At 37.3% G+C, this 27,463-nt stretch overlaps 1 protein-coding gene across 12 annotated transcripts in view; it reads left to right on the top strand.

The window, feature by feature from the left end:
* Positions 1-27,463, top strand: part of PHC3 (polyhomeotic homolog 3) — an 83,387-nt gene that overhangs the window by 348 nt on the left and 55,576 nt on the right. For 5 of the 12 annotated variants that reach the window (XR_003001668.1, XR_003001669.1, XM_024734057.1 and 2 more), the window contains exons 2-6: positions 2,107-2,272; positions 6,491-6,646; positions 7,774-7,851; positions 23,696-23,854; positions 25,928-26,026. Coding sequence is in view for 10 of the 12 variants with exons in the window: in XM_024734057.1 (XP_024589825.1) it covers positions 2,107-2,272; positions 6,491-6,646; positions 7,774-7,851; positions 23,696-23,854; positions 25,928-26,026 (658 nt within the window). In the remaining 2 variants the exon portion in view is untranslated. Of the gene's footprint in view, positions 1-179; positions 245-2,106; positions 2,273-6,490; positions 6,647-7,773; positions 7,852-23,695; positions 23,855-25,927; positions 26,027-27,463 lie in introns of those variants that run through there. The other 7 variants (XM_024734060.1, XM_024734063.1, XM_024734059.1 and 4 more) reach the window with 5 other exon arrangements.

Raw genomic sequence — 27,463 nt, 5'->3', positions numbered from 1 at the left:
CCACCCCGCCCAGCGCCACCCCACTGCTTCTCAGTGGGAGAACGCGAGACGTGGGGCTGCTCACCGCCCTCCCCCGGGAGGCTTGGAGGAGGTGTCGCAGCGCCGGCCTTGCAGCGGCGGGGTCTGTTGCGAGTCTGACGAGGCTGAAAACACCCTGCAAGGAAAGATCTTCCTTTCCTTCGGGTCTCTGGCAGCAGTGTTGATGCCGCCCTAGAGGGCCACATTCCTGTGTGGCGGTGTGATGGTATGCTTAGTTAGCGACTCAAACTTAGTGTTTCCTGGGTAGGCCGCTGGTGCAGCAGAACTGCCGTTTGTATTTTGCAGGCAAAACTGTGCGTAGACGGCGGAGTTACCAAAATTGTTCTTTTGTGCCAGGTTTCCAAATGCAGTGCACTGGTTTGGCCAGTTCTACCCACCGATGTTTAGACCTGTGTCTCGCATTTGGATTCTCTGTGACCATATTTAGTTAGTTACTGAACTGCTTACCGTAGGGTTTGAGGTTGGGCACATGGCTGAGCAGAATAGCACTGTAAAAGGACCAGAATTTAAGCTGGCTTTTTGCATATCTTTGGTACGTGGTTCAGAAGTGCTATGACAGGTAGTAATTTGGTAAAAAGTTTATCTACCGCTATGTCTGTATGCTGTTGAACAGTTACCATATGATGCTGTGATTTGATGATTGGAAGGCAGTTTGCAAAACTACAAACCGCCCTCCCCCCCAAAAAAAAACCCCCAGCGAAGCATAAAGATGTGTCATTTACTAATCAAAATAATTAGTAAGAGTCAGCTCCCCCCCCCCACTCTTTTCCTTTCACTTTTCCTCTTATTAAATCGGGATTTTTTTTAACCACTTGATTCCTGAAAGAGCACATAAATACTATTTACATACATGATATAAAGAACAAAGAAAATTTGTACATAAAAGGGCACCGTATGGGAATAGTGCGTGCATACACAGTTAGTGCCAAATTCCTTTGTCTTTTCATGAAGTAGAAAGTGTTCTTGTTACATTCTTGTCAATGCTGCTTCTATGAGGTGGGTCAGGTTTTGTCTCTCAGAAGAAAAGACTGGTAAGAAAAGCAGATAAAGCCAGTGTATTCTCAAGTGTGCTTTTCACCATTGTGGTGCATTTCTGACCCTTCAAAAAAATACTGTAGTTCTCGTTTCTAACAATATTAAGCCCCTCAGAATTGACTTAATATGTTGTTTGAATTTGTTAAAATACAGATTCTGTATTTAGTGGAATTTTGTACCACAGCAGTGAAATGAGTTTGTAATATTGTAGGGAAAAGAATCAGTGTGGTACAAAACTGCACTTTACTGTCCGTACATGAGGAAAGTGACATAATTATGCTGTTTTCAAAATTTGGAGCTATTATTTGTGAAAAAGAGATTTTTGTAAGGAAGTGGGGAAATTGTTTTCAGCTGCTTCTCTTATTTACCCAGTCAGAGTAAGGTGCTTATGAGTATTACTCAGTTATTACATGTAGTGAGGGTAATGTTGTAGAATAATTAGAGGGAAAGCAGTGTGAGTTAATAAATTATTTTTAAAATTATTTTCTAAGAGAGCTTATTTTTAAATAAAGTATATATGGTAACCAAAAACTAAGCTAATTGACTAAACTAAGCTAAACTACTAAACTAAGCTAACACAAGTCCATAGGCATCCTATTTTAATGTCTAGATAAGAATGACTTTAATATGTAATTAGTATGGTCACAAGAATATAAAGAAATATTTTAATACTCTGACATTGCTTCAGTTTTAATTTTCCTAGGTAGTTAAGTATTCTGTCATCACCTGTTTTGGTTTCAAAACACTCATCTTCCTTCAACAATAAAAAGGTAACTTTAGGCCAGGCTTTATCTGAGTTACATATCCTGAGTCATTTGAATTCAAATTTAGTAGGTATGAACCATTAAATATGTTATATATTTGTGAAGTATTTTTCCCGGGCACGTATTTATGGTGACTGTGTGCTCTTTGTATTTAATGAGGGCCGCCTTAGAAATTTAGACTGTTGCTGATGATTTCTTGGAATAATTATTCTTTAAACACTGTAAGATAATGCTTTTGCCAATATAAATCCTTTGTGTTATCTGCTAGGTTTAAGGACCACAGTACAGCTATGGATAGTGAACCAAACCCTGGAACATCTTCGGTATCGACAACAACCAGTAGCACTACCACGACCACCATCACCACTTCCTCCTCTCGAATGCAGCAACCACAGATCTCTGTCTATAGTGGCTCAGACCGACATGCTGTACAGGTATTTCAGTTACCATGATGCGTAGGCTAAGACTGAGGATGTCATTACTTTTTGCTTAAGCCAGATGAATCTGTTGTTTCATGTCCTCAAATGGGTTACATGATGCCCTCTAAATGAGTACAGTTAGAATTGCTCATGTTTGGAACAACCAACAGAGTTATTGAATAATCATTCTATTGAGAGGGCCTACATTTGTCAGCGTGTAGCTTATAAAACAATATGTTGGGAAAATTATAACTGGAAGGTCTCTAGGTACTGCTACAACATTGACAAACTCAACCAAGAGCCCCAACATGAAGAATGGCTCTAGGTTTTTCTGATTGTTTTACATTTGAACCCAAAATATGGACTTAGGATCTATTCAGATCTGTTCAGCTCTGTAGATACGTTAAGAGGTTCATTTTAAACCCAAGTGGCCTAAGAACCCTAAACAGGAGGATCCATTCAAGAGCTCTGAGGGGCAGAGGAGGAAGGGAATATTTAATTAGGAAAAGTCTTAGGCTCTTCACTTAGTTGGGAAAATAAAGTTTACGTCGTTAACCTGTATAATAATGGAGGTTGAGGCAATATGGTATAGCATGAAAAGGGCATGGGCATTGCAATCTGATGTGCTCTTTGAATTCCATTTTCTTTATCATTAGTGGTATGTAGCCTTGGGTGAGAGGCATAATCTCCTTGAGCCTCAGGAAACTGAAAAATGAGGATGAGACCACCTGCTTAGTTAGTTATGAGGATTAAAGGAAGCATCTAGAATTGTGTGGGGCACATTATATATACTCAGTAAACAGTAATAGCTAATATATATTGAATACTTGCTATGTGCCAAGCATTTGATAAGTTCTTTATATGGATTTTCTCCATTTAACAAATGGGAAAACTGATGTTGTAAATTGGCTAAATAACTTTCCTAAACTCACATAACTAGTTGATACTGTAGCTTTAGAGTTGTGCCCTTGGGACTTTGCTGGTGTCCAGTGGGTAAGACTCCGAGCTCCCAATGCAGGGGGCCCAGGTTCGACCCCTGGTCGGGGAACTAGATCCCACATGCACGCCGCGACTAAGGGGTCCGCATGCTGCAGTGAAGAGCCTGCATGCCATGGCTAACTTACTTGTTTGTGATGTAGTCATCTCCCTGATACATTTTTCTAGAGTGGAGATCCCAGTATACTGGCTATTTAGCTGTTCTGTGGCTTAGGATTCTGAAGCTACTGTGGAGTAGAATGAGAATTGTTGGAGACCTAGTCAGTTCAGTAAGAATTCAAACTGGAATGGAGAGTGTGTTTTTAATGTTTTTCACCTTTCTCTGAGGCAAGGGATATAGGGAAGAGTATCTAGAGCTTGAGCATACAGATGATGTGACATTTTAAATGCCATTTTGTTCTCTAGCTTTACCTAAGCTGGATGTGTTAATAAAAAAAAGTTATTGAAGATGTGTAGATACAGATATATCTCACAAATAGCACTAACTCTAATTCTTATGAGATCATAGAATTGCTTCCCTTTAAATGTAATCAAATCAATATTTACTGAACTACCTAAGTAGTTCTTTAATACCTTTCAGCTTTCTTTTTCAGTCCTGAGAATCCTCTTCCCCTTCTTTGCTCCTTCATAGGAACAAAATAAGAACAATATGCTGTATCTTTAACTTGCATTTAAAGAGTCTCTCTCCCATGAGTATAGTGTTGAATCGTAATGAAAGACTGTGCTGACAATAGAAAAAAATTACTATACTCTGACAGAAATATGTGCCAAATAGGTTATTCATTTTTTTATTTCAGTTTGATTTTAGAATTTTGTTATGGAATTAGAAGAACATGTGTAGATTTACCTGATGAAAAAGACATATTGTTGTGATTCTAAATCACAATGCAGATCTATAGTCCCCTGCAACTAGGTGTCAAAAGCCTACATTGGTTTTGTGACAGGAGTCTGCAGTAGGTATAGCAGTCTTTTTTTTTTTTTTTGCGGTACGCGGGCCTCTCAGTGTTGTGGCCTCTCCCGTTGCGGAGCACAGGCTCCGGACGCGCAGGCTCAGCGGCCATGGCTCACGGGCCCAGCTGCTCCGCGGCATGAGGGATCCTCCCGGACCGGAGCATGAACCCACGTCCCGTGCGTTGGCAGGCAGACTCTTAACCACTGCGCCACCAGGGAAGCCCGGTATAGCAGTCTTTTGTTGGGGAATTGAGATACGAACACACAAAGGTAAAAAACACAAGGAAATATGCTTTCTTGGAATTTGGATAAAGAGATTCATAGGTTTGTGGTAAAGGTGTCCTGACTCAGAAGCTCAAGCTGTAGGATTATGGCTCTATTACTCCCTTAGCTCTTTGAAAACTCTGGTTTGATGCTGAGATTTAGGGTGCTGTTTCAGAGTCATCATGGGCATGATGTGACTTTAGGATGTGTTTGCAGAGTACTGGTAAGTCTGACTTACCATTTGGACAGATAAAGGATTTTCCTCTTATTAGAATACTTGCTTTTCTATACTTATCGATTTATGAAGTTCAGGTTCATAGTTTTCAATAGTCACAGTCATTAACACTTTACCAGGAATTTTTTTTTAGGAAGAACAGTTTTATTCTGTTTTGAAACAGTTGAATCTGACATTTAAAAACATTTTAAAAAGTGATTATTTAGTAATTTTCTAAAAAAATAGCTTTATAATTTTAAGTGGTTATTAATATAATGAAGCTAAGTATTTTCAGACATTTAAAGAAAAATACAAATGAGAAGGTAAAAATCACTTCTAACCTAGCTACCCGTCAGTAGTCTTTTAATGTTTTCCTGAATATTCTTTAAAATATTTTAATATAAATCGTATCTTACTCTATACACTATTTATAACCTGCTTTTTCACCTAATGATATATTTGGGAATTTTTTTGTTAATAGATATATCTGCTCTGTTCAATATAGTAGCTACTAGCGGCATTATTATAATTATTAAAATTATTTAAATAATTAAATAATTTAATTATTTAAATTATAATTAAAATTCAGTAAAATTAAAAACTTAGTTCCTTAGTTGCACTAGCCACCTTGCAAGTACTCAGTAGATTCGTGGCTGCTGTATTGGATGGCACTGATCTACATTGATATTCGTAATGCTTGCAGGGTATACATATCCTCGCTACACAAGCTGCAAATCCTATCAAGTTTTATCCAAAATGGTTATACCAGTTTACATTCTTACTAACAGTGTATGAGAGTATCTGTTTCTCCAGTAGTAGTAGTATTCTTTTAAATCTTTATCCATTGGAAAGTTGGGAAATAGTGTCTTAATTTGTAAGTTTTGACTACTAGTGAGATTGAAGATCTTTTTACATGCTTACTTAGCACTTTTTCCTTTTGTGAATTGCCTCTACTGGGTAACTTTAATTTGTACAGATTAGTGAATCCTAGTGATATGTAACTAGGAGAGAACTATGTTAATAAGTTTGATGACATTGAACATTAAAGTAGTGAAATTTTATTTTAGTTTATTTTTTAACTTTTTTTTAAAGTACATGCACAGACTCTAGACAATACTATACTTTTTTTTTTTACTTATTTTTATATTTGGCTGTGTTGGGTCTTCGTTTCTGTGCGAGGGCTTTCCCTAGTTGCGGCAAGCGGGGGCCACTCTTCATCGCGGTGCAAGGGCCTTTCACTGTCGTGACCTCTCTTGTTGTGGGGCACAGGCTCCAGATGCGCAGGCTCAGTAGTTGCGGCTCACGGGCCTAGTTGCTCCACGGCATGTGGGATCTTCCCAGACCAGGGCTCGAATCCGTGTCCCCTGCATTGGCAGGCAGATTCTCAACCACTGCGCCACCAGGGAAGCCCTTTTTAACATCTTTATTGGAGTGTAATTGCTTCACAATGTTGTGTTAGTTTCTGCTGTGTAACAAAGTGAATCGGCTATATGTATACATATATTCCCATATCCGCTCCCTCTTGCGTCTCCCTCCCACCCTCCCTATCCCACCCCTCTAGGTGGTCACAAAGCATCGAGGTGATCTCCCTGTGCTATGCGGCTGCTTCCCACTAGCTATCTGTTTTACATTTGGTAGTGTATATATGTCAGTGTTATTCTCTCACTTGGTCCCAGCTTACCCTTCGCCCTCCCCATGTCCTCAAGTCCATTCTCTTAAAGTAGTGAAATTTTAAACTGCTGCTTTTTTAATACTTTATTTTATGGTTAAGATTATGGTTTGACATTGGTTCAATTGACTTATCACAGGTAATTCAACAGGCATTGCACCGCCCTCCCAGCTCAGCTGCTCAGTATCTACAGCAAATGTATGCCGCTCAGCAACAGCACTTAATGCTGCACACGGCAGCTCTCCAGCAGCAGCACTTAAGCAGCTCCCAGCTTCAGAGCCTTGCTGCTGTTCAGGTGAGACAGAACTGAATTAAGAACTTATGAGGCCAAAGTTGACATGACCTGCAGATAATTCCTGAAAATAAATATGTTGGTATTATTTTAGAGTTTTCAGGTGTCCTGTGATTATTTTTTCTTAAGGAAATATAATAGGCTGCCAGATTGAGGTTAGTTTAAAAACAAATGAATGTGTTTTATGTGTTACTCTATTGCTAACTTTTGTCCCTCTGCTTTTTTATCTACATTGCAGAAATGCTATACTAATGTTATGGTTTTGTGTGTAAAATTTTAGGTACAACAGTGAATAGTTAGGGTTACATGAATCTTATCTACATTTTAACAAAAAAGGTTTTTTAAATTACATAAGTAATTTACACTCATTAAAAAAAAAACAAACAGTATAAAATTGACCATGAGAGGTAAAGTATAGAGGTATTCCTTTTCCATATCCCCTGCTATTTTCCACTCTTCAGAGGTGGCCACTAAAAGTTTAATATGTATCCCTCCAGGAATGTTCTGTATAAAAATATGTATGTACACTTTTCTAAAATCCACTCATATGATTCCTACTGCTAACAGGATGATTTTATGATTAAATGCTTACGTTTTTAAAAAGATCTTCAGTATTATTGCACTGTTTATTTAAATTAAACTGTATGTGAGATTTAATCTTAAATGTCCTCACCAAAGGAGAATCTCAGTTGACTGAACCTGAAAAAAGGTTTATTTCTGTTATAAACACATCCCCAGCTGTTACTTCTTCTCGGTAGTGTAATTTTAAATAACGTCGTGTACATGATACGAGTAAGGAAACCGAAACCCACTGGTACTTGATATAGCTCCAATTTCGTTTTCATAACATTAGAGTAGTGATTTCACTTCAAAGAAGACTGAGACCTGTAGAGTAAAACTGACAATGACTGTGGCTATTAAAACAAGATTAGCCTTTGGGTCTTCTGTTTTCACTGTTCAGTGTTTTCTTTTTTTCTTAATCTGTTTGGCTAAAGCTTAATCCATGTTGACTGTAAAATAACTGTAAAATAGATGTTTTGACTTTTATTGTGGTTTTATGGTATCCTGGTACCAGAAAGTTTTTAACTTCAGGCCTTTATAGACATATTATAAAGATTTTATTATTTTAGGCAAGTTTGTCCAGTGGAAGACCACCTACATCCCCCACAGGAAGTGTCACACAGCAGTCAAGTATGTCCCAGACATCTGTAAGTGCCCGAAATTTTTTCCTGGTTTTAAAATTTTAAATTATTGCTTTCCAGAAGTGAACTGTTAATATTTACAAAACTGTTATTGTTTATCTGTTGAATATTATTGAAATAACAAGTGTCTAGAAACAAGAATGATACATTTCAAGAATTTGGAACTAATGTCAAACTTCTGAAAATCTGAGTCTTAAAAAAGTTTTTGTATCATTTCTTATGTATGTTTTCCCACTGACTGTGTTCACATCTTCTGTGATTCTGAATGATTGCAGTTTTCAGTGTGCATTGAAAGCATGAAACATATAATTCAGGGAATTAAGTCATACTTTTACTGTGATACACTAAAGAATGTCATGTCCTTGGTAGACATCTAAATGTTTCTAGCTCTTTCTGTGCAATTCACGTTTTAGAAATTTTACTTTTCAGTTTATGCTTACTTGAGTTATGTGGGTCAGATTTACGAGCATCCATTCAAGACAGTTTTATTTATTTTGGGAAAGGAGTGAAAGAAAGGTGATTTGTTATATTGCACATACATACTGGGAAATTGTGCAGATATCCCAGTTAAAAGAAATTTACAGGTGTGGTAATACTTGTTTAACTTTTTATTTTGATATAATGTCAAATTGCAAGAATAATAAAATAAATTTCTGTATACCCTTTACTCAGATTCACCAGTTGTTAGCATTTTGGCTCATAGCTTTATCATGCATTCTTTCTATCTACATACATACAGTTACCTTTTTCTGAACCATTTGTGGGTAAGTTGAGACATGTTCCTTTACTCCTAAATAACTTTGACATGTGCTTCCTGGGAACACAGTCATTCTTTTATGAAGCCACATGAAGTGGATCGCATTCAGGAAATGTAGCATTGGTACAGTGCCGTTCATATACAGATTTCATCAGTTGTCCCGTATTTCTCAGCCTCATCACTACAGACATTATGGACCAGATAATTCTTGTAGGGGGCTATCCTGTGCGTTATAGGACATTAAGCAGCATGCCTAGCTTAGATACCAGTAGGCTATGCCCTCCTCTTTTCCCCAGTGTGACAGCCAAAGATGTCTGGAGGCACTGCCAGATGTTTCCTGAGGGGCCAAATTGCCCCTTGTTGAGAACCATTGAGTTAACCTAATAACATCCTCTTTAGCTGTTTTTTTCCTGATTCAGGATGGTCATACTTTGAAGCTTTGTAAAATTGAATCCAATGGAGTATAGTTTATAGATTGCTGAGGAACTGAAGATGAACTTGTGCTGTATTTCTTTAGCTAAGGTTGTGATCTTTACTAAGTACGTGTATGATGAGCATACAGTTATTTTTGGGCTATTGAGCTGATATTTTTAATTAAAAAATTACATTTTAGCATGGAAGTATCCTGGAATGTGAATAAAATTAGTTAAGAAAGAAATTACTTAACGACTTGAAAATGTTAGACTGAAGAAAATGAAAAATTTAAGTAATGTAATTTAGCCCTAAGCATTAATGCTATAGTTACGGATATTGATGTCAGATAATATCGTTGACTAATACATTGGTAGTTATGGAAAGGACTGGTAAACTGGCTAAAAAAATTATAAATTCTTTATTCTGTGAAGTACTGGAATGGCATTAGGGTATATATGTATAGAGATATGTGGTCTGAATTTTTTTCCCTTCACATCATTAAAAGGTATCCTTTTAAACCATTTTTGTTTCATTATGATTTTATGTTTGTGACTTTTACAATCACAGTTTCAGTGATTGTGCTTATTTTTTATGAAATTGCTAGTGCTGCTTGTCATAAACCAGGTAGCCTTGTATGATGAAGAATGCCAGAACCTGTGCCTGGCTGGTGGGGGAAAAGAAGTAGGGAGAATAGATGTCTAGAAAAAACACGGGAATAATACATAGCGTTTGTTCTGTTTTCCGTCCCAGCTGAGCAGTAGATCAATTGAGTGGACTTGCAGTCCAAATTATGATACTCAAGGTAGCTTAGTAAATTTAGGTCAGTCTCCAAAAGAGGGGCAGAGCATGGTAGCAGAAATCTCTAGGTAGTGATAATAATGAGCTTTCAGGTGGCAGTCTGCTGGTTTTCAGAGTTTTGGTTATTTTGAAATAGGTTTCCGATAACAGTGAATGACATGAGGGAAGGGTCCAGCCTCCAGTAGATAAGAGGGCTACAAGGTAGGTTGTCAAGTCACCAGCCAGATAGGTTGGGGTTCAGAGTAGGAGTGGAATGCCAATGGGGAAATGGAATATTGTATTTTAAAAAAACGAAGTAAGAAGTCCAGCCATACACCTGGGGAAACTGTGTATGTGGAGGAGACCATTGTTAATTGAATGTATAGGTATTTAGTGGTGCCAGCATCCTCTTCTTTACTGTCATGAGAACAGAAAGACTAATTCTAGACTCTAACCAGTAGTGAGAGTGGTGGGTTTTTTTGTTTTTGGTGTGTGTGTGTGTGTGTGTGTGTGCATATGTGTGTATGTGTGTATGATTGATTGTCTCTAAAACTAGTTGGGACCAAGTCTTCAGGTTGATGTCTTTGTACTTCAATTTAGTGGGACTAAGATTTAGCCTTTAAATTTGATTTGCTAAAATGAAATCTAAGCCAGTTAAAAACTCTTATGCAAAAAAAAAATCAGCAAAGTTAAAAACCAGCAAAATGGTTGAAAATGTATTTGCACCATATATGTCACCCAGCTTATATTTGTAAAATACCAAGGGCTCTGTTATATTAGTAAGATAAACAATGAGAATACATAAAAGACCTGCATTGGTAATTTTCAAAAGAAAGACTACTTTTGGCTTTTAAACACATGAAAATATATTAACCATATTAGTAATAAAGAAATGTATGTAAAAATAGCAATAATGTTCTATTTTCACGTGTCAAATTAGAAAACAGGGAAAAACATTGAGACAGTAACAGTTGTTGGCAAGTATGGTACACTCATACACTATTGGTGGGAATGTATAATAATTGGTACAACTTTTCTGGAGGATTATTTGGCAGTGTGTATGAAAATTTAAACTATGCGTGCCTTTTCACATAGCAGTCTGATTTTTAGTGATGTCATTGACTAAATATGAGAGATAATTATGACATAGATAATTATGCAAATATGCATGGTTTGTAATGGTGGAAAATTATAAACAATACCAATGTTCAGTAATTGAGGATTAGTTAAAAGATAGTTAATTCATACAGTGGAATACTATAGCTGCTTAAAAATGTTATGTGTGTGTATATAAAGAGACTTAGGTTTTCATTAGTTATTAGGTGAAAAAAGCAAGAATATATCATCTCATTTAACTTATTTAATAGGTTATTCTATTTTTCAGTTCTAAAATTGCCATTTGCTTTTTCTTTGTATCTTCTGTTTCTTTTGCTGAGAGTTTATGTTTTCATTTGTTTCAAGTGGGCTCATAATTGCTTGTTCAAAGCATTTTTATGACCACTGCTTTAAAATCTTTGTCAGATAATTAAAATACTTCTTTCATCTTGGTGTTGGCATCTGTTTATTGATTGTCTTTTTCATTCAGCTTGAGGTCTTTCTGGTTCTTGGTACAATGAGTGATTTTTGATTGAAACCTGGACATATTGAGTATTATGTTACGAGATTGTGAATCTTATTTAAATTTTCTGTTTTGGCTGGCTTCTGAAAGAGCGTTTGCCGCATCCTTACTGCCATTTGGGGGTAGAAGTCCAGGTTCCTCATTTGGTTTCCATTGATACCTGAGGGATGCTCCTTGTAATTGCTAAGTGAGCATGAATTCTGGCTCACTAGGCCTCTGCTGAGGTATCTCTGGCTAGGAGGGATAGGAATGCTGCGTTACTGCTCCCCACGTGGTCTCCACTGATACTACAGGGATGGGGTGGTTTGTTGTTCGTGATCTTTTACTGCTTGGCTGGTATGAAAGTCTTGGCTCTCTACCTGGCCTTCTCTGGCACTAACCTGTTGGAAGGATTTGTGGGATCCGGGTGCCTCATTACAGCCTGGCGAGGGTAGAAGCCTAGGTCTTTGCTAATGTGGATGTGGATGGGGCCATAGTGTTTTCTGTGGCGTTTGGCTGGAGTAGAGCAATTATTGCCTAAAAGTTTTCTGTGTTGCTAGGCTGTCCCTTTTCTGATCCTTGGCTAGAAAGAGCAGCCCATTGGAGCTTTTTTTTTTTGGTCTGTACCCACTGCTGTTTCTGGGTTACTGACTTGTTCACCTTTATGTTTGGGTTATATGAGATTTAAAAAGGAAACCCAGGGAGCTTGCAAGCACATCACTCACTGGGTCCTGGAGTCTGCTTTTCTCCACCTTTTAGGATCCTCTTACATTTATTTTGTATGTAACATTTGGGATTTTTAGTTATACTTAGGGGGAGGAGTAGGGAGAAGCATGTCTATTCCACTTTCCTGGAAACAGAATTCCTATCATTTAACTTACTTTTTAAAATTTATATCTATATGTCTGTCTGGTTATGTAGGAAGAAAATCTAATACACAACAAATTTAATCAGTGGTTATCTTTGAGGAAGTAGGTTGAAGAGCTTCATTTTGTCTAAATAAAACATGAATATACTCTTGTTGTCTAAGATACTGACAGTACAGACAATATAGAGTAAAAGTGACATCCCATTTCAGTAGTCCCTTTTGCCCTGACACAGTTTTATGTGAAGCTTTCCTATCTTACTACTGTACATTTCTATACATAAATGTAAATAGATAGGCCTATGGTTAATTTTATTTGTTTGTTTTAATGTAAGCGATCATTCTGTATCTTTCTTTTCTAAGTCTTTGGGCATTTTCAGCTGGAAAGGATTATGTGGCTAGAAATTGCAGTCATAGGTCTATAAATGACTCAAAGGCTGTTTGGATCTCATTCCCTTTCCCTTTCTTTGCTGTTTTTTGGCCCTAGAATCTACATTAATCCCAGATGTTTTGACTTTAATTCACTGTACTATTCTGTCAAGAAGGAAAAACCTTATTTTTGATAGCTTTCTGGCTCTGGTGTCAGACAAAATGAGCTTTCTTTCTTTTTTTTTTTTTTTGGGGGGGGGTTGTGTGCCACGGCATGTGGGAACTAAGTTCCCCCACCAGGGGTTGAACCCATTCCCGCTGCTTGGGAGTGCAGACTCTTAAACACTGGACCACCAGGAAAGTCCCAAGATGAGCTTTTGAAGCCCAGTTAGTTTTATGACTTTATTCATTCATACATTCACTCATTTATTCGACAAATATTTATTGAGCATTTAAACACTGTTCTAGGTGCTGGGAATACAGCAACACAGCAGATAAAACCTCTTGTCTTTATGGAGCTAGGGATAGATAGATAACAGGTAAGCTAGTATATAATATGTCAGATGGTGGTAAATTCTATAGAGAAAAATAAAGCAAGGAAGGAGAATGGGATGAGGGAATTTGCTCTTTTAATTAGGGTGGTAAGGGAAAGCATTGCTAATAAAAATGGCATTTGAAGGAGGGTGAGGGAGGCAAACATGCTTAAGGAACAGAAAGGAGGGTAGTGTGGCTGGAGTGGAATGAGAGAGTGGGAGTATGTTTAGAGATGCCTTTAGAGAGGTAATTGTAGTGTAATCACGAGGAGATTATTAAACCCTTGGGTTTTACTCTGCATGAGTTGGGAAGCTACTGGAAAGCTGTTTTAGTAGGGATGTGACATGATCTCACACAGGCTATAACTTAGCTACAATGTTGAGAGTAAGTTCTAGGAGCCAGTGATAGAAGCAGGGAGACCAGTTAAGTGGTTCCTGTAATAATCCAAGAGAGAGATATTGGGGGCTTGGACCATGATGGTGACAGTAGATGTGGTAAAAAGTGGTTTAGCCAGATTCTGAATTTTTTTTTCTCCAATATTTTATTATAGAAATTTGGATGTTTTGGGACTTCCCTGGCGGTCCAGTGGTTAAGACTCTGCGCTCCCAATGCAGGGTGCATGGGTTCGATCGCTGGTTGGGAAACTAAGATTCCTACATGCCTCATGGTGTGGCCAAAAAAAGAAATTTGGATGTTTTGAAAATAGACCTAACAGTATGTGCTGAGGGATTGAATAAAAGATGTGGGGAAAGGTAGAGTCACCGATAACTGTAGTATTTTGGTCTGAACACCTGGAAGAATCTGCTAAAGCAGGTGTTGGAGAAGAAAATAGGGAGTTTGGTTTTCAACACGATATATGTTAGACACCCACCTATAGATGTTGAGTAGACGTTGGATATATTAGTTTGGAGTTCATGTGGCAGGTCTGGTGATTAGTGATGTCTTGTGCATCTCATTGACGATTCAAGTCAGAAGAGTACATGGTGACTTTACTACCAATTGTAGAATATTATGAGAGAAAGTTTGGTAGAAAGGAGGACATAAGGGACCTGGCTTGTGGTCTTAATTCTGTGACTGACTGGTGGTGTGACTTAGGGCAAGTCATTTAACCTCCTTACACCCCTGTTTTCTTTTATGTAAAATTAAGTTGTCTAATTAGATGGTTTTTAGTCTTTTCATCCATGTGTCCCTGGGCCTAGATCAAGGAGAAGGTTCAGTAGATGGTGCTATGCACTAAATTGCATCCCTCCCAAATTTGTATGTTGAAGCCTTAAACTCGCATGTGACTATATTAGAAACTGGGCCTTTAAGGAGGTGGTTAAGGTTAAAAGAGGTCCTAAGTGTGGAGCTCTGATCCAGTAGACCTGGTGGCTTTATCAGAGGAGAGACACCAGAGATCTCCCCTCTATCTGCTGAGAGGTAAGAAGGTGGCCATCTGCAAGCCAGCATAGAGCTTGCACCAGAAACTGAATTGGCTGGCACCTTGGTCCTGGACTTCCTAGCCTCTAGAACTGTGGTAAATAAATTTCTGTTGTTTGAGCTACCCAGTCTGTGGCAGGCACCTTGTTATGGCAGCTTGAGCAGACTAAGATAGATAGGGCTCTGAGCCTTACCTTAAACTTTATTTATTTATTAAAAAATTTTTTTATTATTGGCTGCATTGGGTCTTCGTTGCTGCGCTTGGGCTTTCTCTAGTTGTGGTGAGTGGGGGCTTCGCTTCGTTGCGGTGCTCGGGCTTCTCATTGCGGTAGTTTCTCTTGTTGTGGAGCATGGGCTTTAGGCGCGGGGGCTTCAGTAGTTGTGGTGCATGGGCTTAGCTGCTCCACGGCATGTGGCATCCTTCCGGACCAGGGATGGAACCTGTGTCCCCTGCATTGGCAGGTGGATTCTTAACCACTGCACCACCAGGGAAGCCCCCTTACCTTAAACTTTAGACAGAACAGTTCTGTGATCTGTTTGAATCTGGGAGTTCTGAATAAGACGGTGTGTGAAGAAAGGGTTCTATTAAAAAAAAAAATTTGAGAACCAGTGGTTTAGATGTTAATCTAAGATTCTGTCAGGGACTTAGCCTATCACATAGTAGGTGTGTAATAAATATTTGTTGAAAGATGAAGTTTAACTATAATCATCAACTAGAATATGTAATACATCGTATTAATTTTAATTCTTGGTTATCTTGGTACCGCAAGTGGTTTATCTTCAGTGCAAAGAATCATTTTAGGATATATTCTGATTGCCTGAAATTGCATTATAGAAGAGAGTCTAAGTCCTGACCTCAGTGATGAGATTCTTTTGTTGTTAGTTATGAGCAGGCAGCCAGTTAATCAGGTTTACCTATTGTCCCACACTGTGCTAGTTGCCCTGGGGGTACACATGAGTCAGAGTCCCTTCCCTCAGAGACAGTAATAGACATTTGAAGAACTGTGCCTAGACATATCAAACAGTAACCAACATAACAGTATATAATCAAGTGATAAATTCCATGGGAGTTAACAGAAAAGAGATCTTTGGGGAATGGAGTAGTTGAAGAAGGCTTTTTGTACGGGACTTAAGCTGAGCTTTAAAAAATACGTGGAGTTTGCAGAGAAGAGGACTCATCCTGAGCTCATGTTCCTGAAATAGCAGAGCTTAGTTTCAGGGATTCATTCCTGAATGGGATTCTTTGCTAGTCTCCCACACTCCTGAGGATAATCTGTGCCAATATTTCCTTATTGAATGCCTACTTGGTGCCAGGCGTGGTGTTAGGTGTCAAGAATCCAAAGTGAACAAACGTCTTAGAGTACAGTGGATATAGTCTACAGACATGTAAATAGTCAAAGAACACTGTGATAGTTTTGTTTTACTGGAGTTATCTTCTAATAACTTGCTTGTAAAGGGTACGTGGAAAATGAATTTGGAATCTTTGTAGTCCTAAAAATTCCCTCCCCATATCTTTTCAATGATTATTTGTATGTAAATTCTATATTGAAAATGATTTTTCTTAGGAAGCTTGAAACCATTGTTTTCAAATTTTTAGTATTACCAAAGAAAAGGCTGATTTTGTCTTATTATCACTAATTGGTACTTTTTCTCTTCAGTCTTTTGGGTTTGCCTGTTTTCTTTAGCTTTTCTGGAGTTTCATGAGGCTCTCTAGACGTCATTGAGTCCAGACACTTTTTGGACTCTCTTAGTGCGAAACTTAATGTTCATGTGTATGAAACTAAAAAAGTTTTAACAAAAATTTATTTCCTTCTGTTTTTCTCTGTTCTCTTTTTCTGGAGCTCCTTAGTTGGATGTTGGTCTTTCTGGATTGATCCTTTACTTCTTTTAGCTTTTTACTCATTTTCTGTCTTTATCTTTTTATTCTGTTGTGACATATTTCCTTACCCTTTTTTTTTTTAACCCTTTCGTTTTACATTTAAAAGAAAATTTTAGTTCAGCCTTTGTATTTCCAATTTCTAAGAGAATTTTCTTATTCTTTTCCCTTGGAATCCTATTTCTCTGTTATGGCTGAAATATTTTAGATCTCTGTTGTGATACTTATCAGATTTTAAAACTCTTTTTTTTGTTGTTTCCTAAATAAATTATGTTCCTTAGAAATTATCTTTGTCTTTTTTTTATGCTGCTGGTTTTTCTCTGATAAGAAAAAAGTTTTCCCTTAAAATGCTTGGTTTTCTGCTTATATTTAAGAGTAAATGATTATATAAATTAATCAACATGGGTTTCTTCCACTGCTTTGAAGATAGGTTGTTCCTTAGCAGACCTCTTTCCTTAGTGGAAAGGCCGATTAAGATTTCTGTATTTGCATGTGGGAATAGCAGTGGTGATGACAGTGGTAAGGATATATCTTTGGCAGGTTTAGAATTGAAGGTGTGCAGGTTAGAAGCTGGCCATTAGGCTGGTGAGCCAGCAGTTTCGGAATAAGGAGGGTTTTACTTCAAGGTACCAGTACCCACTCTAGAAGCCTAGCTTTTCCGTGGCAGTTTTTAGACTTTTAAAGAGAAGTGTCCTTTCTTTCTAGGTCTCGATACCCCTTCTGTATGGGAGAGGGGTGGGGTTGTGACTGGTGAGACTGTTTTCTAGACAGACCTGTAGATAATCCTTCAATTTTTAGCCCCACTTCTTACTTCTGCTTTCATACCTCTAAATTCTGAGTCTAACTAAATCCACTCTGGTCTGTCTCTTCCTGTATTCTGGACTACAGAGAGCTTCCTTCTCTCTGTTTTCTCCTTCAGTATGATCTCATCTTTAAGTCTTACAGAAATGCAGATGGTACCCTTATCTCTCTTGCTTTGCTGTATGTGTGTTTTCTTTTTGTTTAATGTTGTTCTTTTAATCCCCCAGGTTTTTTTGGAAAAAACATTTAAACCCACAGAAAAATGGAAAGAGTAAGCATTGACCCTTGTGTACCCTTCATGTAGCTATCCATAACAATTGTTAAGTTCCTCTCTATTCACATGGTTTTTCTGACCTATGTGCCCCATATTTGGATTCCCTCAGTAGTCTCCAAAATACCTTTTCCCAGGATTTAATTAAGGGTCACACATGCATGTGGATGCCCTATTTTCCTTTAATATAAAAAGATCTGGGCTTCCCTGGTGGCGCAGTGGTTGAGAGTCCGCCTGCCGATGCAGGGGACACGGGTTCGTGACCCGGTCCGGGAGGATCCCACATGCTGTGGAGCGGCTGGGCCCGTGAGCCATGGCCGCTGAGCCTGCGCATCCGGAGCCTGTGCTCTGCAACGGGAGAGGCCACAACAGTGAGAGGCCCGCATACCGCAAAAAAAAAAAAAAAAAAAATCTCCCCCCCCCCCTTTTTTTTTTTTTTTAAAGAGCTCAGGTCACTTATCTTACGGAATGTCCCACAGTCTAAATTTGTATGTTTGTTACCCCCAGTCTTTTTTTTTGTTTTTTAAACATCTTTATTGGAGTATAATTGCTTTTTTTTCCCCCAGTCTTTTTTGTTATTGTATTAACTGCTATTTCAGTGGGTTTTAGTAGGAGGGAGAAGCAAATGGGTGTGCTCAGACCATTATCTTCAGTATTTATTGTTTTATAAACATGATTTTTAATGGCTACATAATATTCTACCTTTTTTAAAAAAACCCATTTTCCTCTTGCTGGCAGTTTTAATTTTTCCCTATTTTTGCTATTATAAGTAAACCTGCATTGAATGTTATGTATCTTTATATCTAGTAATTCTCTTTAAAAAAATTTCCTAAGAGTATACTCTTAGGAATATTAGGAATATTAGTATATTAGGTCAATGAGATTGTTTTTCGATCAAGAGCCTTATAAATGATCAGTTTTCTCTAAAAATGTCTAAATCAGATCAACTACATATCAAATGGATTCATTATGAATTTATCTCGGGGAAAATTACTTGCTTAAAACCAAGGTACTTATCCTCTATTATTAATATTAGGAGGTATTTTAAGTTTTAAAACTTATTGTTTTCAAGGATTGTTAGAAACCTATTTCAAAGCTTAATAGCAGTTTAAAATAACACTGTAGCCTGCGTATTTGTCCGGTCATGAGCAGTTTTACTGCATTCTTATAAAATATTCCCATAGTACAGGTAAAGTAAAAAAGTGTTGTCACCTTCAGCCTCCTTTCCCCTTCAGTCCTTCTGTCTTCTCAGTTTGCTGGATATCCCGTCAGATCTTCACCTATGCATTAAGGACATATATAGTATAAAGAAATGTGTGCCTATGTGTTTAGTACACAATTTTTTTTAATACACTGTAAACACACGTAGGTATTCTGCATTTTGTTTTTACACTTAACAGTGTGTCTTCAGAGCTTTCTGTCTCACTCACTTGAGCTACTGTGCACAGCGTGGCTGCAGTTTGTCTTATATAACTATCTTTGTTGCTGGACAGTTATTTCCAATATTTTAATTGTTTCTGCATTGCAACTTTTCTTTTTAGGGTGTCAAAATCTGAACACAATTGGGAGGTTGTGAAGTTGTTTTTTGTTTGTTTTGCTGTTGTTTTTACAGCTTGTATTGCAGAAAGTAGAAATAATGATTTTCTGTAATAAATAGGTAGGCATTTTATTTCATTTCATTGTTAAAAATATGTGGTCTCTTAAAAAGGACATCCTTCATGGGTAGATATTATTATTTGAAATTTCTATATAATATTTAACACTTCTAGATATTTGAATTGCATAAATTCCCACTGAATAATGAGGCAAGAAAATTTATATGCTGCTTTAATGTGATAAAAACAAAACAATATACTGAAGTAAATATAAAAAAAGGAAAATATCATTTCCTCTCTGATTCTAAAGTTAATACCTACATAGAAAAGACAAAAACTTTGGAAAAGAAAATATAAATCATTCCCAGGTTTTACCCCTAGTAGGCATTATTCACCTTTAGCATTTTGGTGACTGTTCTTCCGGGTGTGTGTGTGTATGTGTATATTTCTATATCAGATCTAATCAGATACAAATTTATGAGTATGCATTATTGTGTGTGTATACAGTGCAGACATCTTTCTCTCAACATGTTTTTCACATGTGTGGAATGTATATATACATACATGCAGATATTTGTATGTAATTGTATAAGTGGATTATGTTCTACATGTTATTCTACAGTTTTTTCACTCAGCAGTGGGTCATAAATTTCATGCCATTGAATACAGATATAATCAGCCTTTTAATGTCTGTGTACCATGTCTCTCTGTAGATATACCTGATTGATTCTGATCAGTTACATGGCAGCAGTGGGTCTCAAATGGGCTTTGGCTCTAGGGAGTACTCTGGGCCAGAGACCCTGTGTAGCCTCCTAGTGGGGGCACTAAGGAGTGGTTGAGAGTTAAATGGCTTTTCTTGGCAGACGTGGTTTTCTTTGGTGACTCTTAGTGTCAGTAAGGAGAGAGCTTCCAACAATAGGGCTAAAGGAGTAAGTTCCTTTATGGAGTGTGGGGCTTGAGGTGTGAGACAACAGGATTGGCCGAGGCTTTAAAATGAAAGGGAATTACGCATGTTGAGATGGGATTGACAGAGAACGTAATGGAAACAGTTGAGGGCATCTGGTTCAGGTCAGCAGAGCAAAGCAGAAAATAGAGGAGAGACATATCAGTTGTGGAAAGGAAGGGACTTCTTGCAGAGTTGGCTACTGATAGCCTTGCCCTCGTGGGTTTGGCATTCATTAGTAGACACTGTCTGAAATGGCACTTGCCATTTGGAACTTAAAAATAAACATGATATTTGTTCTTTGATCTCACAATTTAGACGAAGTGAAATGCAGGTGGCTAGGAGGCTACTATTTCGTTTTCTTACTTCCTTTTTAAGAAAAAAAGCATTCTGTTTGTAATTTTTGTTCTACTTCCTTATTCCTTACAGAGCACTCTCAGGCACTTGGCTATCAGCCAGTCAGTTTTTTTAAAAACTTGTATGTTTTTGTTTAAAGAGTGTGTGGTCTATCCTTTACTAGAGTATCGTTCTTTCTTTCTTCCCTCCCTTTATTTTTAAGAATCACTGACTGGAAAAACTGCCAAGGCATTATTACTGTAGAGTGACCCAAATTAACAAACTCTCACGGTATAGGAAAGTACCCTGCATGCCAAAATATGAGTCAGAAAACCTGGTCCAATTTTACCCTGCTAAGTGATTTAACCTTTGGAGCAAGGCTTTATCCAAGATACCCGTTTGTGGAGTGGTGTAGAAAAAGAATATGTTTGGGGGGTGCTTATTAATAATTTATTGTATAGCACATCAAAAGTAGAGTTGAACTAGTATCACCACACGATCTGCATTTTTACTCTGCTTTGTTAGGGGCTAGACCAGAATTGTTTTCTCTTCTTGCTGTTGTACACACACACACACACGCTCACTCTTTGTGATAGGCTTATATACTACATTTAAAGTATGAAGTATGCCTTAAAATAACATGGCGTTCATTAAGTTAATAAACGTATTGAATGAAGGCACTCTCATAGATATTGGTTATATGAAGATAAATAACACATGGTCCCCACCCTTAAAGAAATTATTGTTTAGATGAGTGAGACAGAAGTTTATGCTAGAAGAATATGGAAATTATGGAAGATAACAGGCAAAAGAGGAGTAGTCAGTTCTACTGCGGGGTTGGGATGCCTGAAAAAGCTTAGCAGGTGATTTTTGAGAGAGAGTTGTACACTACATAGAGGGGGAAGAGGTGGGGTATGGGGGTAGGTGATGCTCAGTTCAGTCCAGAGTTGTTACCAGAGCCATAGAGGCCTGAGACATGATGACACTGCAAATAGCTTCATATGGCTAATATGAAGGGTATGTATGGAGGAGTGGAAGGAGATGATACTGCAGAGGTAGTTAGGGGAGTTTGAATGTTATCTAGAAGATTTTTAAATGGCTAATTAATATTTATTAATTAAAATTAGGGAAAGATTGTCTGGCAAGTCAGAGGAGACAATATTCCAAGCAGAGAGATCAGTTTACAGCTGTTAAAGCAATGTAGATGGAAGTGCTATGGGCTCAGAATCTCAAACTACGTGATTCAAAATTAAAATGAAATTGAGGAAGATAAAGGTGTAGAAACAGTAAGACATGTGACTGATTTTGTGTGTGAGTTATATGAGAGGGAGGAGTTAGGATGATTTCCAGATTAGTCTGTCTTGGGGGATTTTTAGAAGATGCCAGTGGCCATTTGAGGAGAAGCTGGTTTAGGAAGGAATGATAGGGCTTTCCTGGTGTTGCAGTGGTCAAGAATCCGCCTGCCAATGCAGGGGACATGGGTTTGAGCCCTGGTCTGGGAAGATCCCACATGCCGTGGAACAACTAAGCCCGTGCGCCACAACTGCTGAGCCTGTGCTCTAGAGCCTGCATGCCACAACGACTGAGCCCACGCGCCACAGCCAATGAAGCCCACGTGCCTAGCCCATGCTCCGCAACAAGAGAAGCCACTGCATTGAGAAGCCGGTGCACTGCAACGAAGAGTAGCCCCCACTCGCTGCAACTAGAGAAAGCCTGTGTGCAGCAATGAAGACCCAACGCACCCAAATACAGATTTAAGTAGTTTATTAAAATTAAGAAATACTTAAAAGATACAGATAAATATAATTAGTTAACCAACTTGTGTACCCACTATGCAGTTTATTTAACTTTTTATTTTTAAATAATTATCGACTCAGGAAGTTACGAAAACGGTATAGAGAGGTCCTTCTGTATAGCCTTCACTCAGCCTCCTCCAGTCACTTGTTCAGTTTAACAAATGTCCTGGACTGGTACAAATGCTAATGTTTTGGGATATATTATGGAGCTGTGCAGGTAGTGTGAATATGGATTCTGTACCCCTATGTGGTGCAAACCTGGAGTTTTGATTCTCATAAGAGCCTCTCCTTCCACCTGGGGCAGGGCAGATAGCAACCTTTCTTGCTGCTTCTCAGGATGCATAGGTGGAGGTTTTCCAGCTCCTTTTCACATATTGAGGAACCCTTTTGAGGATCTTGGCTCAAAACAGGTTTTACTTCTAGGTCCCCCCTGAAATAGGCTCAAAATCAGGTCTTCTATCTCTGTGGGCCAATATCTCCCTAGATTGCCTTGGTGTCAGCTGGAGCTTACATCTTTGAGTTTCTTCCTTTCCGGCACCTGGGAATTCCCCCTCCCTTCCCCTGTTCTGAGTTCAGTTATATATTTTTATAATTTTTCATGTTGATCTTGCATTTCAGTGAGTGCATATGGGCACGTGGATGTATTATTTCAGTCTGCCTTGTTCCTTGAATCAGAAATCTAATAAACTATTTCTTAATTTCTTAATTTTATTCTCTACATTGTCCATAAAAAGGATTTGAGGTTGGATTATGTTATTCTCGTTAAAAATATTATTTATTTTTAAAATGGATAATACATGCATGTGGTAGTCTACATGTGTCCCTTTGTCCTGTTCCCACCCAGTCTGCCTTCACAGGTACAACCAGTTACCAGTCTCTTATATATCCTAGAGATAGACCATGCACTAGTTTATTCTTTAACAGCAGCTTTAGTGTTTATAATTTAATCTTGTAACCAATATTCAGGAGTTTTCCATCTGTTTGACCAGTAACAATTCTATTTTCTTCTTTTCTGAGAACTTTTGAAGGAGAATTTTATACTAGTTATATGTTACGTGTATGTTTATATACATGTGCATGGATTATCTGTGTTTTAACTTTTGTTCATTTCAGAAATCCCTCGAAATGTGACAGAAAATGACAAAATAATGTAGACTGTTGATTCAAATGTTTTAAGTCACTACATGGAATATTAAAATAATGGAACAATAGCCCTAATATTTGGGAGATAGTAGAAATGATATTTTAAGATGTTGGAATCTTATGAAACACAATGAGGATATCCTTAAAAATTGTCCTAATTACTAACCAATACATGCTATTGTTTGCATATGCGCAAATAATCTCCTATAGAAATGATGGGTCTGTCAAAGATGAAGCCCTCTCTTAGGTTCCTCAGCCACAATATATACCATTGATTGCCTAACTGCAGCTTGGTGAAATTCAGTGACATGGAAGCAAGAAATGGAAGCCTATGACCTGATATGTTTTCTTCCTTAGATCAACCTCTCTACTTCTCCTACACCTGCACAGTTAATAAGCCGTTCCCAGGCTTCCAGTTCTACCAGTGGCAGTATTACCCAACAGACTATGTTACTAGGGAGTACCTCCCCTACCCTAACGGCAAGCCAAGCTCAAATGTATCTCCGAGCTCAAATGGTAAGATATGAGCTACCAGATTTTTTCAGTGTTTAAAGACGTGAGAGAGATCAAAATGTTTCTTGATTTGATGCAATAGGAGGCATTTTTAATATTTAAGAAATGTTTAACAAAATTTTTGTGTATGTGCCTAGCTCTTATACATTTATGTCATGAAAAATTCTACCTTTAATTGGTAGGCCTTCTTGGTGTATCAAATAGTAACTAGCAGCATTAGGGAGCTAACAGATTCTGTAACATAGGAGTGATTAATTTTTAATATCAAATTTCTTTGATTTCAAACCCTTTTTCATATTTTAACATCTCTGAAACTGAGATGCATTTTATAATTGATGGCATCTTACGGTTGTAGTTGGTGCTTGTAGTGATACATAAAATCACCGTATATCTTTGACATCTTAGATTTGATGAAATTGTTAGAAACATAAAAAACTTGGTTGTTAACTATAAGTTAGAATTTATATTGTGGGATCTTCTGAAATCTGGATTGGAGTTCGTGATAATTTACCAGATGAGTCTTAGCTTTGGTTATTCCCGTCTTAAAATCTGCAAGGTGATTTGTGTTCCTATGCTCACTTTGATCTTTTGTTAATACAGGAATGTTAATTTGGCTATTGTGTTATCTACTGATTTCCTAATTTACTTGTTGAGCCTTCTTTAAGGAATGTAAAAATTGGTTGACATTTACTTTATCTGATGTCTTTACAGGTAGCTAGAGAAGAACTTTGTCCCTGATATGTATTTATTTATATTCTTTTTTATCCAGTGAACTGAATATATATCTGGATCCCCAGTTCTACACTAAAATTGCAAAGAAGGTTTCCATCATATTTCTAACAGGAAACAATGATATGACCCTCTTTTTATTTACAGACTATTCAATAGACATTACCATATTTCTGGGTTTTTTCCCCATGAGATCTTATTTAATCAGTAATATACTTCAGAATTAGGGAGAACCATTTGAAATGGTTGCTACTGGACCGTTTTTGACTTCTAAAACTGACAGTTTCATATGGTTCACGCTAGATAGAACATCTTTTTAGGTATAGTGCTTTTAGCTGTTTGTACTGGAAATTACCTTCTTGTGAAAGTTATACTTGTTATTTAATTCACTTAAATTTAGTATGTAAAGAACTGAAGTTTAAATGATCCTTTAATTGGTAATTTTAATTTAAACAGAAATGGCTTTTGAGGAACTGTATAACTTGATGCAATTTTGAGATAGAGTATTCACAGGTTCTTTGAAACAACTGTCATAATTTACTAAATTGGATTGGATAATCTCTGAGTGGATTATATTGCCTTTTTTAATTAATGGCATTCTGTTTCAGTATTGAAAAAAAGTATTTGAAAAGAGATGGTGATAATTAAATAAATCAAGTATCTCTTTCCTTTCTTTTTCATCTTTTTTTTTTGATGTGAAGTTTTTTTTTGCAGGCTGCTTTGTTGTTGACTTTTAACATGTTGTGGCATTTACATGTAGAATGAATATTTCTTTACAAATAGTTTTAAAATCAAGAGCAACCTAGGTTTGTACTACACAGATCCTGTGTAGCTGAGTGAAATATTGTAACGTAGCATGTGGCATAGTTACCCTTTGGGGTAAAGAGGACTGAAAAGACTTTTTGGTGTTTCTTTTCATGTTTCTCACTGAAATTTAGTTTGCATTCAAGAGCAGTGACTATGGTTGCCTATTCTAACTTCCATTTTAGGAATCCTGCCACAATAGTTTTGAGCTGGGAAGAGTTTAAGTATAATAGCTTATTTGGGGAAAAATTTGGTATGAGGATTTCATATTGCCAAAATACATTTTCTTTTTTGAGCACTGATTTATTTTCTACTCATCAGAATCATGAGCTGTTTCAAAAATGTTTCTGGTTTTTTTTTTTCCTTTTGAGTTCTCTATTATCAGAAAGTTCTCCTTGTCACGTAAGACCTTCTGCTTAGGAGACAATCCTAAACTGCATTGTCTTTCTGTCACAAATTTCAGTCTCTCTTGCCTGCTATACATTGTGTGTGGGACATGTTCTTTTGTCTTAGGGTATTTTTTTGGTTTTTCTGTCTGTACAGCTGATTTTCACACCCGCTACCACTGTGGCTGCTGTACAGTCTGACATTCCTGTTGTCTCGTCGTCATCGTCATCTTCCTGTCAGTCTGCAGCTACTCAGGTGAGCTTGTCTAGCTTCATAATGTGGTACTTAAGGTCTGGGTCTTCAGGCTAAAGGTAAACATACATTTGTGTTTAAGTTACTGATAGTTTCAGTGCTCTTTGTCACACATTTCAGATCAACATTTAATCCAGTGAGAACTTCAAGAAAATTTTTTGGTTTTATAGAAATTATAATGCCATTAAACAGGGATATTTAGGTTATTTGACATTAGTGAAAGTTAATACGTTTTGCTATGACATTGTATGTTTAGTTTTATTGTAAAGCAGATTTATTATGTGAGATGTATTCTTTTCTTTAGATTCCTTTGTAAGCAGTTAGGTAATAACCGTGTCACGATGGCTTTTAAATTTAAAAATGAGCTGGGTAAACTTTAAACTTAAAAAATTGAGCAGAATGTTACTCAGTTTTTTGTTTATACTTTGTTTGGTACTATGGAAAAAATTAACTTTAATTTTCTCCTTACACCATTCACAAAAATAAACCAGAAGTAATGTAGACCTAAAGACAAAAGATAAAACCTCTAGAATAAAACATAGGGGATATCTCTACAACTCTAGGGTAGGCAAAGCTTTCTCAGATAGGACACAAAAAGCATTAACTGTAAAAGAAAATAATGATAAATTGGACTTTATCAAAATTTAAAAACTGTTCTTCAAAAGACATTGCTACAAAAACAAAGAGGCAAAGCCACAGACTGAGGGAAAATGTTCACAATACATATATCTGACAAAGGACTTGTATTCAGAGTGTATAAAGTGGGTTTACAACTCAGTAATAAGATCATGAACAGTTCAGTTAAAAATGGGCAGAAATTTGAACACTTCACAAAAGATATGCGAAAGGCCAAGAAGCACATGAAAAAATGCTCAACATGATTAATCTTCCTAGAAATATAAATCAAAACCACAGTGAATATCACTACACACTCATTAGAATGTCTGAAATGAAGGAGACTGAAAATGCCACATTTTGGCGAGAATGTGGAGGAACCATACTGTCATATGTGGCTGGTGAAAGTGTAAAAGAGTACAACCACTTTGAAAAAGTTTTCTTATAAAGTTAAACATATGCTTAACATGTTACCCAGCAATTCCACTTCTAGATGTTTACCCTGAGAGATTTGAAAACATATATCCACATGAAGATGTTTAAATGAACGTTCGTAGCAGCTCTATTCAGAATAGCCCCAAACTGGAAGTAACCACTGTCTTTTAACTGGTGAATGGATAAACATATTGTGGAATATTACTCAGAAATAAAAAGGAAGAAACTACTGGTACATCTCAGAAACATTATAATTAGTAAATGATGCCAGACATCACAGAGTGCAATACTCTGCGACTCTCTTTATATGAAATTTCTGAACAGGCAGAACTAATCTATAGTGAAAAAAATGGATTTGTGCTACCTGGGGCAGAAGGTGGGGGCGATTGA

This window comes from Neophocaena asiaeorientalis, unplaced genomic scaffold (assembly GCF_003031525.2).
Source record: "Neophocaena asiaeorientalis asiaeorientalis breed wild unplaced genomic scaffold, Neophocaena_asiaeorientalis_V1.1 scaffold280, whole genome shotgun sequence".
NCBI classification, from domain to species: Eukaryota; Metazoa; Chordata; class Mammalia; order Artiodactyla; family Phocoenidae; genus Neophocaena; species Neophocaena asiaeorientalis.
The sequence above is the reverse complement of the archived record's forward strand: the minus strand, read 5'-3'. Positions and strand labels throughout refer to the sequence as shown.